Genomic DNA, 16,618 nt, shown 5'->3' on the forward strand with positions numbered 1-16,618 from the left:
TATATATATACTTCTATTTATATGTATATGTATATATATATGTGTCTGTGTCTGTATATATATATATATATATTATAAGTATATCTAATATAAATGTATAAATATATGTATTATATATATATATGCGTAAATATATATTTATACATATATATATATATACATATATATATATATCCAATATGATATATAGTATATAGCATATAAATAGATATATATGTATATATATATATATAGATATATATAAATATGCTATATACACTAAACTATATATCATATTGGATATAGAATATATACATATATATGTATATGTATATAGAAGTATGTATTTACGTATACGTATATATATATATATATCCTATATCTAGATATATATATATCTATATATACATGTAATTCATATATATATACATATACATATACTGACATATATATATATATATATGTGTGTGTGTGCTTGTGTGTGTGTGCTTGTGCTTGTGTGTGTGTGTGTGTGTATTATATATATATATGTATATGTATATGTATATATATTTGTGTGTGTATGTATATTTATATATACATGTATATATATTTATATATATATATATATATATATATAACTCGTACAGAAATTAGGTGTAAATCGTATATTTCATTCTCATTCAATAGATATTATACCATTCCTGTACATGGACTACCTTTTGGTTAATTTACGCTACTGTAAGCTTCTGATTTAAACTAAGCACCTTGGTATATGATAATATCTCCTAAATACGCCCACTATGTCCCGACTTCTTGTCATAATCGTCTATTTACACTACCTCAAAACTGATGTAAATACCTAGCTTCAGTTGTATATCTATGACTCGTGAACCATTAACGCATGCTACATAGGTGGATTCAAGAACAGGAATTGTTGACGAATACTTGCTTTGATCCGTCCACAGCTTACTACACTGCTACAGTGATGAAATAAAGCGGTTTTACTTCAAACATATCGCATTTGGTTGGAATGGCCCAGGTATGCGATTAGTTAGTTCGAAGAAGAAAAAAAGAGTGAAATTATGTTCAATTTAGAAGAAGGCTATGGAAATTTCATAATTGTTTGTACAGTGCCTCTCACTTCTCAGGCCGACTCCAGGCCTCAGGCCCAAGGCTGTCTTTTTTAGCGATTTTATCTATGTTCGGATTTATGTTCAAATTTTGGCTACACCAATGGGTAAAGGGTAATTTTAACATTTCAAGAAAAAGCAAAAACAAAAGCCAAAAAAAATCCGAACATAAATCCAAACGAGGGCAAACTTTCGAGGGCATCATCAATTGCCCTCGTTGTGTGTGTTTAACTGTTTTTGAGTCATCAGGCTTGAAAATCACAAGATTGTACGTAAACGAATTTTGTCCATTTTATCGAATTAGTCGAAAATTCATCTTGGACAAGGTTTAGACGACAGGGTTCACCCGAAAAAATAAAATCCGAACATAAATCCGAACATAAATGTTCAGTATAAATATATGATTCAAATTGGCATCTCAGGACGTCCATAATACCAGACCAATGAAGGGCTTGCTCAAAACCCATATTTTGACCCTGATTTTAATATCGATATACCCAAAAACAGGCCCAAAAAGTGTGTGTTTTAATGCCCCTCCTTTGCCTGTGATATACCGTCCAAAAGATACTAGATTCCAATTTGAACCATATATTTACCCTGAGCATTTTTAAACCCGCAATTTGATCCAGTTTTTTTTTAGTACATACAAAGCACATTTTCATAGCTTCCTCAATTTCCAATAGGCGTGGTAAACGAAATGTATTGGCAATATCAAGCCGGACATTTTCTGATTTTCGTCATCATATTTTGTTGACCCCCCGCTCACTTATTTCAGACTTAACACGTTTTGACCACATTTTTAAGTGATCGAACTACTGTATTTATTACATTACGTTCCTCACGGGTTAAGCTAACTAAAATTAATTAGTTATGTATTTTTTTGTTACACGATGAGTGAAGTTACTACGTGAACAAGAAAACCTGTGTTCGATTGTTGAAACGATTGCTTGGAATTCATCTGCAGTCGCCATTGCATACGGATGAGGTGGCGACATAATTATCCTCTGATTTATTACCAGATGAAATACCAAAGCAGAGGTCTACACTACGCTAGGCCATTTATTATCTGAAACTCGACAATCGATTTCCGCGATTGGATAAGACCATTCAGCATATAAAAGTGTAATAGCCGGGCCTCCACATTAGACTCTATGTTATAATCGTACTCTTAAGCAGTACGTAAAATATAAACGTACTCTTAACAGTGCAAGGAACTTAAGTTTCCTAAATAGTTTTTAACGGTTTCATTAATTAATACCTTTTTCATTTTAGATATCAGATGTTTGAATGAAGGCCATTAAAAAGCCCGATTAAAATGCCAAGGATAGGAATTGGAAATAGCTTTATTAATAGAACTATATTTTATTCCAAATCTATTTATATACATACAATGCGACTATTAAATATGTCGAGTGTAGCAAATGCGTATGACCGTACTAAAGATGCGCACGCAGTAGAGGGTCAGGAGTCTGAAAACACTACAGACTTAGAGCATACGCAAGTGGATTCTCAACACCCTACCTTTATTCTGGAAGAGCAGAATGAGAAAACATTCTCGCTTGGCTGACGCAATATCATAAGCTGGAGCACCAGAACGTAGTAGAAGCACTTAAAGATACCAAACGAAATGGGCTCGTGCACCCTAAGCTGGCAACTTTAGTGGATAAAGTATATCAGTTATGTACAGACTGTGATGTCAATCAGATCAAACGCTATGGGTCTGCACCACTTAAGAGTGTGACCGAAGATGTTCCATGGCGCAGGGTCATTATTGATCTGGTTGACCTGCCCACGTCCGAGCACACAGGCGACCGTTACGTATGCCACTTCCTTGATGTGGCGTCACGGTTTAATTTGCTATATCCATTAAAGGATAAGAATACGCAGACCGTGGCAAAATTATGTTGCCAAGTCTTTGCTGACCACGGGTGGCCGGTTATTATGTGCACTGATAACAGTGGTGAGTTCTGCGATGACGTTATGGAATCGCTAGTACTCGTATCAGGCATATGCCATAAGAGAGGTGTGCCATATACGCCGCAAACGCAAGGCGCGAATGAAACGCGCCATAGTAGACTTAAGTTCTTCTTGCGTACTGCATTAACGGATGATGCAGATGATTGGCCGTACCACCTTAAGTGGATACAAACACAGATGAACGAGTGTGCTGATCCGGTTACAGGAACTACACCCGCTCACTATTTTCGTGGCAGATAGAGTGAGTTACAAATCCCCTTTAACAAGGACGAACCTGATCACCATGAGTTACCATGGTTAGAGAAGGTCCAACGTATTTATAACGTTGTATATCCTTGCTTGCGAGAAATACGCAATATAGCCTTATTAAAAAAGCAAAAGCGTTGGAACACTACCAAGAACATAGCAGAGTATCAGGTTGGTGACAGAGTTAACATCCGTCAACGTAATTCCGATACTACTGTAATAATATCTAAATGTATAGGTACATATATAATCTCTGTAGCAGACACTAAAAGTGGAACGTACGAGGGAAATAACCCCGATGGTTCTAGTGCGCTTAATATAGGCACAAGTCGTATTCCGACTACAAAGATTATACTCGCAAGAAGACATGAATCTAATGCCCTTCTTGATCGTTCTGAATTTAAAGACATTATATGGAGAACGGTTAAGGGAGGTTATACATACTATCGTACACGCTTTATAGACGGTACCATAGCTGAGTTGATTTCAGATGCTTTCGATAACCAAGACTATTTAAATACCTTTAATCGAAAATGGCGTAAACGCCTGCATAAGTCGCAAGCTGAGAAAAATAGCATGTTTCCATCGTCTGAAGGAACGGAAGTTAAAATCGAGCCTTAATGCTCATCCTTCATATGTGCTTAAGACACTGAAGCGTAAGGAACGTCCAGTCGACCACCACGGACATACTGGACCTAAGACCAAAACTCACAGGGTAACCGAGAACACTTAACTTCTCCGCCTGAGAAACATTAAATATATGTTATGATACTTAATGTTTCGACCAGTTTTTCCTTTCTCGCTTTTTGAACCATAATCAGCTTGAGTGAGCAGCTTGCTTCTCATGGGTTTCAAAGCTGATGGGGGGCTATATAATACGCCGGGCCTCCACATTAGACTATATGTTATAAACGTACTCTTAAGCAGTACGTAAATTATAAACGTACTCTTAATAGTACGAGGAACTTAAGTTTCCTAAATGTACTCTTAATAGTACGAAGAACCTAAGCTTCCTAAATGTACTCTTAATAGTACAAGGAACTTAAGTTTCCTAAATGTACTCTTAATAGCACGAGGAAATTAAGTTTCCTAAAATGGTTTTTAATGGTTTTATTAATTAATACCTTTTCCTTTTTTACATATCAGATATTAATAGAACTTAATTTACTTTCCAATTTTATTTATATCTGAATACTTCGGTAGCGAGATGGCTCAACCGAATATAGGTTTCTAGGGACTATTAACGTTACCTAGTTAATCCTCCGATCAGCCAACCAGATGTGCCAGTCTGATGAAGGCTAAGTCGGTAATTCTTGATAGTGGCAAGTTATTGGTTGAGACAATAACTAAGGACATCAAGAGTACTTTTCTTTTTTTATTTCTTTTTTCTAAAGATAGGATTTTATGAGTCTCTCGGATTCGCCCCAACGAAACGTACCATAATTTCTAATAGAGCGACAACGAAACACTAAATAAAATCTCTTCGGCGTAAACAGTACTGAGAGGATTATATATAGGCAATGTCTCAGCCTCACAATCCCTCAGAATATCCTTTTTTCACGAGGCATACCTAACTTTACTAAACGTCTCATTTCGTTCATTTACCTTGATATTTACACGATACTTATAATTTGTCTACGCGTTTATTTATTCTAAGGCATTAGTATCGCCTTTATTAGACCGAATTTTACACTAAGCGTTTAATTACTCTATGACGTTAATATCGCCTTGATAGACCGAATCTTACAAAAGGGGTTATCAAGCGGAGTGACACCTTAGGGCTATTGGTACACGTGCAAAATACTTAGGAGGTTATTTTGTTACTTCGGCTACTAAGTTTAAAAGTCCGGCAATATTTCGTATCAGAGTTGACTCGTCTTAGGGCAATGATACAGTCTGAACGGATACGGACCATACGATTGAGAGGGACTCACGACAAATTATGTCAGGTGACGACCGGATTATACAAGTTCTGAACTTACCAGCTATACGCATGCGACAACTTCATACTTTTGTCCATCTAGGGCTGAGCCAGTCATTACTGTGCAGGAGCTCGTGGATATGATTAATTCAGTTAAAATGTATGCTGTTGGTATCGCTCTGTCGACTACTGCTTGTCGTATAGACCAAGATGTATGTCTTTTAATCAGCGCCGATGATGACGACGAAGACGTAGAAACTAACTGCCTAATGATATACAAGTCACGTCTGTGATGAGGCGTCGGCCGTAAAAAAAATATTGTTTGTGATAAGCGTGAATGAAGGCAACTCCCCAGCCTTATTTCCTGTTTGTCCATTTGTTGTTCTGTGTAACTGATCGTCACGATAGTGATGTATTGCTATTTTGCGCCTTCGTCCCTTTTGCAGCCCCAAACTCACGCTTTATCTTAGCTGTCATATTAGTGTCCCTAACCAGGATACTCAGCTGCTGATCACGCACTTTCGGATTAACTGAGAGAACTAGACCTGTTTTTCTCAGATCTTCGCTGCAAACAATAACGTCTTTTGTGCAGATACACTGCATACGGGCTGGTAGATGATTATGAATATAATAAATTTGCGATAAACTATTCCATTGTAGCTCTACACATAGCATTGGCTCCAGGACATAGATGACCTCCTTTCCATATCAACTGAGTCATTAATAAATGTTTAGCTTTTATATGTAAATATTTAGTAATACATATTATTTCTAGCCTCTCATAATGGCTATTTGAAGGTAGCAAAGCTTTGATCCACATCAGTCGTTTGACAGCGTATTTTGCTATCGGCAGTACAAATGAATAATCATCTATTGATATACAACTATCAACACGCCTGCACATGCACACTGTCCGCACGGAAGAATCGCTTTTAGTGTTCTTTGACATATTTCGCCTTGACAATCGCCGCTCACTCTGGCTAGACTCGCCGCTCATCATAATCTTCGTTGCGTCGCACCTCAGCTTCTTTGACAGACCACGATGTAATTCTTTTGTCGACTAGTACAAGAATATCTTTTGGATGTCGATTTTTTTGTCAATATCACAAGTACACCCTGCACACAATCTGTGTTTCATGCTGTGATTTTCTATACAGCATCCTAAACGTACCTGTATATCCCAGTCGTTCCCAAAATAATAGTTCATAACACACTGAGACATGAACGGTGAAATAAAGACATATATACGTGTGTGTAAAAATTGTTATATATAACTATATTGACATGAAGCCCGTTAGATAATCACATTTACAATTTATAGTCACTTATCAGTATAATATATTTTGGCGGACTACCGCAATTTTAAAAAATAATTAAAACGGGACACGTACCTCAACTAACACAAAATAATATTCCAGCTTGATATTGCCAATATGTTTGGTTTTCGGCTCTTTAGGTCAGAAAGCGAATACGTGGCACACTCGATGGTGTCAGTTTTTTGTCAGCACCGGCCTGAATTGACCCAGCGCATATCCTCCATTGTCGACTCACTCGGTCCAAGCTTCAACAGGGAATTTACTGACCACTTCTTCTCATCGATCTTCCCCGAACCACTACAACGGCTATGAGAGCCAATACCATATGTACAAACATTGTAACTTAACTCCTTTAAAATAAATAATATATACATACTTGCCATTTTTGAAATAAATATTATTATCCCCTATTAGCGAATCCCCCTAATTTCATTTTGTTTTTGGTTTTTGGTTAAAAAAATCAATGGTTTTTGTTCAGTTTATGTATATGACTTCAAAAGTGCACGAGCAAGAGTGGGGCGGGCCTCAAGGAGTCAAGGTTCAAGCGGCAAGCAACTGAAGCAAGCCTCAACTTTCCTGTTCACCATAAAAAAAATACCTTGCTCAATCAGTGACCAGTTTTCGTCACTTCGTCCTTGAGTTTTATGCATGTGATAAACCAGGTTAGTGATTACAGTGTCCCTTGATATTTATGATATGTATTCTGTAGTCGTAGACTGCACATTTTTACTCTAATAGTATAAAAATAAAAATAAAACATCGGTTTTTGTTCCAAATTGCAATGTTTGGCAAACTATTTTTTTTAAATGAGTCATACCAGATAGAAATGAAGACAAATAACAAATATTCCTATGACGTAAACAGAGAGAGGAAAAGCTGTAAATACGTTTACTGGCACAGCCCCACAGTCCCACACAGGTAGAGTCTTCAGATTGTAGGTACATAAATTCCCGTATCCAAGAAAAATATTTTTGCCAAGGGCAGCAGTTGCGCTCAACCGGATCCCGAAGATCGAAGAATCGGGTTGGTGAATTATACTAAAAACTACAGGCAACTTGAGAAAGGCCACCAACCAAAATAAAATCGGGGACAAAATTGGCCCCAAAGCAAGGCCCATGCAAACATGAGGACTCAGGGGACCACTGGAAGAACGGGGAGTGGCTGTAATATTTTAGTTTCATGATGTTTTTATGCTGTGAATTGAGCGGTTTAGACTTTTTAGCGAGGTTGAGGACAGGACTAGTGTGGACCTGACTGACTGACTCGGAGAGGGTTGGGAATTGGTGACCCATGGGCCACGGGGTATTACGGTATCGTTTACAATCATTCACAGATACCAAACGTGAGAGCCACATTTCGGATTCGAAGCTTTTATATACATAGCTGCCGGCTTAGGGTTGTCGAATCGGAGATATAGGTCACTGCACAGGCTAACGTTTACAGCCAGATTCACATTTACTTATTATAGGAAACCTCAGTTGAGAACTACTTATTCCGATTTGCCAGACAAGCGTGGGGCTTTTTTGACTTTTCTCAATAAGGTATGCGGTCGCTGTCGTCGAATTGAAGTTTCCGGTTTCAAGGATTTGAATAATCCAGACGGTACAACAACTCTTTGTCTAGTGGTCGTTTGAAATCGTTTTTTATCAGTATGTATGATATATCTGTGCATGCACGTCGAGGATCGTATGCAATATCACTTTCACAAAGTATTCCGTACACCTTTCTGGCACCAGCACTTGCTTCTAAATCAGTCGCGTAGTAGTCCACTTGTAATGATTTTGTGTTTCTTCAAGGTTGCAGTTCACTCAGCGCTATCTTCGTTTATATGTATTTTATATTCTTATCTAGTGTATTGGACCATACTTGTATAATGATGATTGTTGCGGTTGGTCTATGATCTGAGTGCTCGGCACATGTGACTCCACAATACCTTTCCGCTCCACTTGGAATTGTGTGAACTTATACCTCAATTATATTAATGTCTTGAACGCTGATCATCTGCTCTACGTTTATCTGTGATTGTGTGTACAAACGTACCCTTGCGATTTTACAAATTATACAAACTTTTATATTTTTGCATATTGATGTCTTTCTATCTAAAGGTACCCGAGTATGCGTAAGTTATCTGTACTTATCGATCAAGTGTCTGTTTGTATTGATCTGTGTTTCTGAAACACCCTTGCTTCATTATTATGGTTTTTTCATAGACTACTTGAAATGTTCTCATCTATATTCATAAGCACTAATGCCCCGTGCCAAAGCGCATGTTTGATATTATGAATATACCACGCCTTTCAAATGTAGAGCATGGGGCCAGTAGGATGTCGCTGGTATCAAGTATCATTCTTTAACGTGTACTGCGTTGTTTATTGTCCATGATTGTTCGCTGCATCGTGACTTAAGATATTTTTATTTATGGTGTTTGATATGTATTTCATTGCTAATTGATTTTTGGTAGTAAGGCATTGGTAACACGGCAGATGTAGCACAGTTAATTAGACGGGAAAGCCTCAAACACCTTTGCTGCCATATACCGTTGTCTTTTCTTGAGCGATTCTATGGTTGACAAGTTCTGCACACACGTTAGGATTCATTTGGATTCTGTTCTCACACATACTCATCCAACGGAGCTTGTTTTTCACAACGTCGTCGTCCATGTGCACCAACTTCTACACTGCCTCCTATGGCATATCTTTTATGTGACGACCTAGTAGTCGCTAGACTGGCGTTATGATAAGAAAATGTATGTGCACAAAAAATGTAATCAGTACTGTGCTGCCCTTCCATGGTTTGTGGAATTGTACGAACCAAGCACTATGATAGCTTGTCTCCCCGTACTTAAGCATAGTCTGCGATTCTTTACTTACAGATATATACTCCATCATGAGCATAGTTACGTTCTTGGAGCACACGCTCTCCGCGAACGACAATGACCGTATCCAGGCCACACAGTACCTCGAGCAAGCAGCTGAGGCCAACTTGGCTGAGTTATTAAAGGCTCTGGCCGAGGTGATACAGAGTGACAATGTGCCGGAAGGGCCCAGACAAGCCGCATGTATTAGTTTTAAAAATCACCTCACAAGCAAGAACGAGACCAAGAAGCATTTTAATCAACAGCGATGGTTACACCTTGAGGCTCCGGTGCGAGCACATATTAAGAACATAATCCTGCTATCACTCAAGACACCCAACACCCGAGTGGGTGCCCAAGCCGCTCAGGCGGTGAGTGCTATCGCACAGGCGGAGTTGCCCCAGTCGCAATGGCCTGAGCTGATTCCCAGTTTGCTGCAGAACTGCACCGACCCACAGTCCCCCACACCCACAAAGCAGAACACGCTAGAGACGGTAGGGTTTATCTGTGAGGAGATCGACCCTATGGTGCTTAAGCAGTACTCTAACGATATACTCACGGCGATTGTGAACGGTATGCGCAAGGACGAGCCAAGTATGGATGTGCGCTTGGCCGCGACCCGAGCGATGTTGAACTCGGTGGACTTTGTGAAGACAAACATGTCCAATGAAGCAGAGAGGAATTACATCATGCAGGTCGTATGCGAGACCACACAGACACCTGGCAACGTACAGCTGCGTGTGCGTGCGATGGAGTGTCTCAACCGTATCGTACAGCTATACTACGAATTTATGAAGGTGTACATGCAGGAGGCTCTGTTCCAACTGACACTGCAAGCCATGAGGGAGGACGAAGACGAGGTGTGTCTGCAGGCCATTGAGTTCTGGTCCACGGTGTGCGACGAGGAGATGGAGATTGAGATGGGCATGTTGGATGCCCAAGAACGTAGTTACGAGCCAGAGAGGGTCAGCCAATACTATGCGCGAGGTGCACTCCCCCACCTGGTAGCTATTCTGACCGAGTTGCTGTGCAAACAGGATGAGAGCGATGACGATGCCGATGCATGGAACGTGGCGACGGCGTCAGGAGTGTGTCTGTCTCTGCTGTCTAACTGCTGTCGCTCAGATATTGTAGCGCCCATGCGTCCCTTTATTCTGGGTAACATCACAAACGCCTCGTGGCACCAGCGTGAGGCTGCTGTGCTGGCGCTGGGATGTATCCTAGAGGGTCCCGATGAGTCGCATCTGGAGGACATAGTGAGCTCATGCATGTCTGTGCTTACACAGCTGATGGCAGACCCGAAGGTACAGGTCAGAGACACTTGTGGGTGGACTATCGGACGCGTGTTCGAGTACCTGCCGCACGTTGTGCTCTCCGAGAATACGAATATGAATCCCCTTATTCAGGCACTTGGAAGTGGTATGTCGCTATGTTCGTGTTTGTTAATCGTTCGTTCTCGCGGTCAGTATTAGTGCCTTTAGTATAAGTTCCGACTTTTTTCACATGAAATAGCTGCGGTTAGGCGCTGTCCTTTTATAGATGTGTTTCATCGCGTGTCAATTTTATTCTGGTTTAGCTATATCCATATTGGGCGCAAACATCCAACTCATCCCAATATATATATATATATTACTACAGCACTGCAAGATGTCCCGCGTGTGGCCAACAATGTGTGCTGGACGATCAAGGCCTTAGCCGATGCCGCGTATGACACAGCTTCTGCACACTCCGATTCCGATGACGTCGAGACGTACACACTATCCCCATGCTTCGAGGTATGCACTATACTTTGATTGTTCTGCTTACATTGATATCTGCGGGATCAGAACACTGTAATGGGTTTCAATTCAAACTTGTGAATACGATTTATATTTGACGTGCGTTAACAACACGCTGTAACCTTGCCTGCAGTCAATATGAGTGCAAGCGTCAGGTTGAGAGTAAGCGCCTGAATTCTGTCGATGTGTCGCAATATTTTGTGACCGCGTTGTATTTGTCTCCATCATGCGGGCTCTGGTACTCTAGATGGAAAAAATAGTTGCTTGCTATATTTATATGCACACTCATCGCGACGAATGAATATGGTTAGATTCGATTAACTTATAGGGAGAAAACTTAGATCCGCGAATAGTGAAGAAACCCAAACAGAGTAAACTATACTGTACCGGAATAGCGCTGTATGGCTTGGTGCTGATCACACAGTATCAGACTTTTAAAGCGTTTCGAGTAGAACTTTATCGGTTGCTAGTATATCAAAAAGGTTACCTTCATGCATTGCGCGATGAGATGAGGGGCCGATTTCGAGTACTGCTAATTCTTGGGCGTTTAAATGAAGATTTTTAAGTCGTGGGTCCGCTTTTTACTCATCATCGCGTTGTATCAACCCCAAATCTTTACAGAGCTTGGTGCAGGAGCTGTTGAAGACCACAGAACGTCCCGACGCCAACAACCAACTTCGTGTAGCCGCGTACGAGTGTCTCAACACTGTAATTCAGACGGCACCAAATGACTGTTATGCTTATATCATTCAAACCACTGTCAGCATCATGGGACGATTGGAGAAGGCTTTGTTACCACATGACCAGGTACGTATCTTACGAGTGTCTCGGCTTGACACGTTCAGTATAGAGTAGTGTTGGTTGATATTCTGGTTTTCACGGCGCGCGACGTAACAACAACATGTGTGTAATGTCTCGTATATGTGTAATGTCTCGTCGCGCTTGAATGTATAAGAATGCATTATTTTTGTGAATGCAAGTCGGTATCTGCGTATCGATGGAGGCTGACATGAGTATCTCTTGGAATACAAAAATGACCCAGTATGCGCAAAGGGACTGACAGTGACTCGAACCACACTGTTTATGCATTCAAGTTCAATCCGAAGTTTTTGTCTGCGAATGCAACAACTCATGTAGTAATCATGTGTCGTCGTGTGGGTGGGTGTATACATTATATATTCAGCTGTAGTCTCAAATTGTTTCATCTGCAGCATGTGGATCATTCCCTCCAACGTGGCCTTGACAATCAGCCATATCTAACTATTTTCGTCTCTTCACACCAATCCACTTTCGCACAGCTGCACAGCCAGGACAAGCAAGTGCACACCGAAGTTCAAGGTCTGCTGTGTGCTTCACTCTGTGCACTCATCAACAAACTACATCGTGAGGATCTGATGAAAATCTCTGATCAGGTGATGCAGATCCTGTTGGTCATGCTACGCACAACCGACGCCCAGGGTGTGCACGAGGATGCGCTCAACGCAATTAGCGGTCTTATCTCCCAGTTGGAAGAGGACTTTGAGAAGTACATGGAGCATTTCAAGCCATTCCTATTGGCCGGTATTGTGTCGAGCGACTACGCGATTGGCTGTCAGAGTGTGGGTATGACGGGAGACATCGCTCGCGCCCTGGGTAGCAATGCACAGAAGTACACTGACGAGCTCATGAATCAGCTGTTACAGGCTTTGAACATGTCTACCTTGCCCCGCAATGTGCGACCGGATATTCTGTCTGCATTCGGTGATATTGCTACGAGCATCGGCCCGTCTTTTGAAAAATATCTGCCTTTCGTCATGCCCATCCTGGTGGACGCGTCGAATGTCCCTGCGCCACAAAACCAGGTATAGGATGATAAAAAGTTGTTGTCATTGATGCACGTTGGTTGAGTTTTCATTTATCGGTAGTCTAGTCACGTTGTATTAGCTTTGTTCGATTTTTGTTTACAGGAGACCTATCGATGAGCAATTATGAATTGGTGAGTGTCGCCTATGCTTTTTGTGCCCTTGTTACTCGCAATGCATCCCGCGGCTTCATGACCCATCAGAGGCGATGAAAGCGCGTTCAGTGTGTGTACACCGTAGACGCTCACAGCCTCTTTTTCTTTTTCGTTCTATCTTCACTTAGCCACGTATAATTAATGCGAACGTATTCTCTTACCCCAGAATGACTATGATGAGATCGAGTACGTCAACATGTTGCGCGATAGCACACTGGAGGCTTTCGCCGGTATCTTCGTTGCGATGAGAGGACATCCAGACACTGTCAGCCAGTACGTGGCACATGTGGCCTCGTTTATGTGCATATGCGCTAACGATGTTAACCACACCGACACGATGATTAAGGTGATCATCGGCATTCTAGGGTATGTTACATCTCTCTCTTTTTATCAGTTTAGTGTTGGAAGTAGAATGATGTGCTTGTGTTGTATTCTGTAGTACTTCGGAGTGTCGGAGAAGCGCTAGTTATGTAGTATTTTTATTGCGCAATTGCCGTGTACCGTTAAGGCGGTTTTTATGTATTTTAATTCTGCTGTATTTTATTGCTCCACAGAGATTTGACGGACATGTACGGAAAGCAGATGAAGCCCACACTTGAACAGGCTTGGGTACAGCCTGTCTTGTACAAAGCCTCTAAGAGTAATTGCTCACTGACGAAGAACACGGTTGAGTGGGCTGGACAGCTGATACAAAAGGTTCTCAGGGAGAATTAGTATTTATATCTTTATTTAGCAAATACGCAAGTCAACCACCTGCGTGCGTCAACCTGGGACGTGCCGCTAGGAATTGGCTGTGAAATACATACATCATCTTTATCATCGGCATGCACTCCCGCCTCGCACATACGCATCCACCTCCTGCTCATTTCTCACCACAAAATATGTAGTCGGGTGTAGATTAGTCTCTGCCCCGTGTTTCGCATCCAACAGACCGTACCATTCCACGCGCACTAGAGTATATATGAACATAGCCCCGTTACTATACCACATACACATGGTTCCGTTAGTTGCGCTCACTCTCTAGGCTCCAGTGCTGTTGTACAGTTGCCTCTTGAGTTGAACGGCGTTAGCTTTCGCCACATACACGCCAGTGTAAGTCTCGCTCAAGTTGTGATTGGGATGAGATGATAAGTACGATGTATGCTGGAGGTTTTTACGTTGATAGTCGAGAACTTCTTCGTAACCTTTTACATTGTAAACGGATTGGACAACCTGCAGTCAAGGCAACCGTTCTTACCTTTGTGTTTGAACTGGTATTTGCTGAGTCGGTACATGCATACTTCGAGGCTAACAAGACTGTTGGGATTGTGAGCTATAGTATTGTCGGTTGCGATACGATGACATATATATATAGTCTCCAATGCAATGTATGGTTTATGGGGTTTGCTTTGAACACCGTGACCCATGTTTGATAGAAGGTGGATAGAATCAACAAAACAACAGTAGTGGACATAAGAGTATTCTGTGAGACTCGGACCACAACTGCTGAAGGCGATTTGTAGTTTTGAGAATGCACACAAACAACCCCCGCACGCATCGCACGCACACGCACGCACGCAACTGAGCTAACAAACTAAAAGTAGGCTAATAGAAAGTATCGTATTCTTTTCGAATTCGATTCGCTTAAATTACGCCTGCATTCATTTAAATGTAACTGCGAAGAGACATATGTAGTAACGCAGTTGTGATTAATAAAGGGTGAGATTCCCTTGCAACAGAAACCTCCGTATTCTTTCCGAAACTGATCCCCATAAAGTACGCCAGCATTCATTTAAAAATGTCATATGTAACTGCGAAGAGTAAGAAGTGTCGCCTAAACTATGCCTGCATTCATTTAAATATAACAGCGACGAGTAAGAAGTATCGCTTAAACTACGCCTGCATTTATTTAAATGTATCTGCGAAGAAATTATTAGTAGTGGCACAGTTATGATTGAATAAAGGTTGAGATTCCCTTACTTTGGTTATCGCAACTTTAAGACCCCTTTCGCTCCTGTAAGTATACAATATTTAGTACTAATGTATCAGTTTGAAAATCGTCATACGTAATATAAGTGCTTAGCGTATAACGTTAACTCGACAAATCTACTGGGCGGGTCTTAAACCTAAAATCTAACATAGTCTCGAAAAACGAACATTGACAATATGGCAGTTGAACTTTTTATCCTGCAGAGGGTACATAAAGATATGTCTAAGGTGAGAATTGAAGCTAGAGATGAATCGAAAGAAGTTTACCACTGTACAGGGAAAGAATATCTGAAGATATTGTAGAAGTAGATTAGACTGCAGGATTCTGACCCATTTCGAGTCAAGACCTGGTACTTTATTAGGTTTTAGCTAACTGCTGTCTGAGCTCATTCCTCTTAACAGACTTTATACAAGAAGCCTTTTAATATTTGATGAAGCCGGTCTAATACCAAAAGGGATTTTCGACCCTAATTTGATCTTCAGACTTAGCCGGATTGGATCGTATTCTCTGGCTTAATTCTTAATCACCGAAGTGATACCTCAAAGAGAACATGCTTGAATTATCTTTGCTGTATCTCTTTCGTATGGATATTTCGTGGACTATATAAATGTTATTTGCTCGATGGGTATCCGCATAGAGCGAGCTTTAATACCATAAGCTTAATTGACTTGTATCCACCGATGGTTATTCCTTGTATAGAATGAATCGAGTTTGCTTTGGCTACCCGTACGGGGAGACTAACCCTTGAGAATTTCTTGCAATCACAGCAGAGCAAATGTTGTCCTACATTAATACTTGAACCATCTACCTCCACCCCAACTCTCGAGTCATCATTTCCTTGCTTTGGTATGAATGCTTTACCTTTGTAATCCACCATCTCGATCATGACCACAAGTTTATACATGACATCGCTGATGATACCCCTGAATTGATTGGCAAGCCTCATTTTCACAAAAAGTATTAACGGTTAGCTTAGCCATATGCCAATGTCTAATTAATTTACCACCGGTATTGCTCCGGCCAAACCAAGTGTTTTAATATTCCCCACATAAGTTTACTTACCTTCAACTTTTTCGTCCGCATAGTATACCCTTCAGAAAAATTACCCATCACACATTCTACGTTGTACGTGTCTCTGTCTCGAATATAGCATGTAAATATGGTAGTATCATCATTGATGCAACTTTCATCATATTCTGTGCATCCCCCTCGCTTTTAGTTCTGCTCACCTAGAAGGTGAAATCGCCCTATTCAAGGCGACACCATCTTCTGCTGCATCAGCGCATCAGTGGCCTCCAAATTTTATTTCACAGGTTTATCTGTCTACCAATGTTCGTATAATTCTGCTTTAAATCGCCTACTAGACCTACAGCAGAAAGACGAAGGATTCATCCTGCTATACAATATTTCACCACAGCGTTGACAGGAGTGGCTGTGCATTGCTTCCCACCTCGACCAAAGGTACGTATT

At 40.8% G+C, this 16,618-nt stretch overlaps 1 protein-coding gene across 1 annotated transcript; it reads left to right on the forward strand.

Annotated features, from left to right (window-relative positions):
- Nucleotides 1-7,919: 7,919 nt before the first annotated feature.
- SARC_00012 (hypothetical protein) lies at nucleotides 7,920-14,918 on the forward strand. Its single transcript, XM_014306305.1, has 7 exons — nucleotides 7,920-8,092; nucleotides 9,424-10,824; nucleotides 11,044-11,180; nucleotides 11,805-11,990; nucleotides 12,482-13,024; nucleotides 13,346-13,545; nucleotides 13,734-14,918. Exons 2-7 carry the CDS (start codon nucleotides 9,438-9,440, stop codon nucleotides 13,891-13,893), a joined length of 2,613 nt encoding a protein of 870 aa, XP_014161780.1. The 5' UTR covers nucleotides 7,920-8,092; nucleotides 9,424-9,437; the 3' UTR covers nucleotides 13,894-14,918.
- Nucleotides 14,919-16,618: the final 1,700 nt, after the last annotated feature.

The sequence above is a fragment of the Sphaeroforma arctica genome (genome assembly GCF_001186125.1).
Source record: "Sphaeroforma arctica JP610 unplaced genomic scaffold supercont1.1, whole genome shotgun sequence".
NCBI lineage: Eukaryota > Ichthyosporea > Ichthyophonida > Sphaeroforma > Sphaeroforma arctica.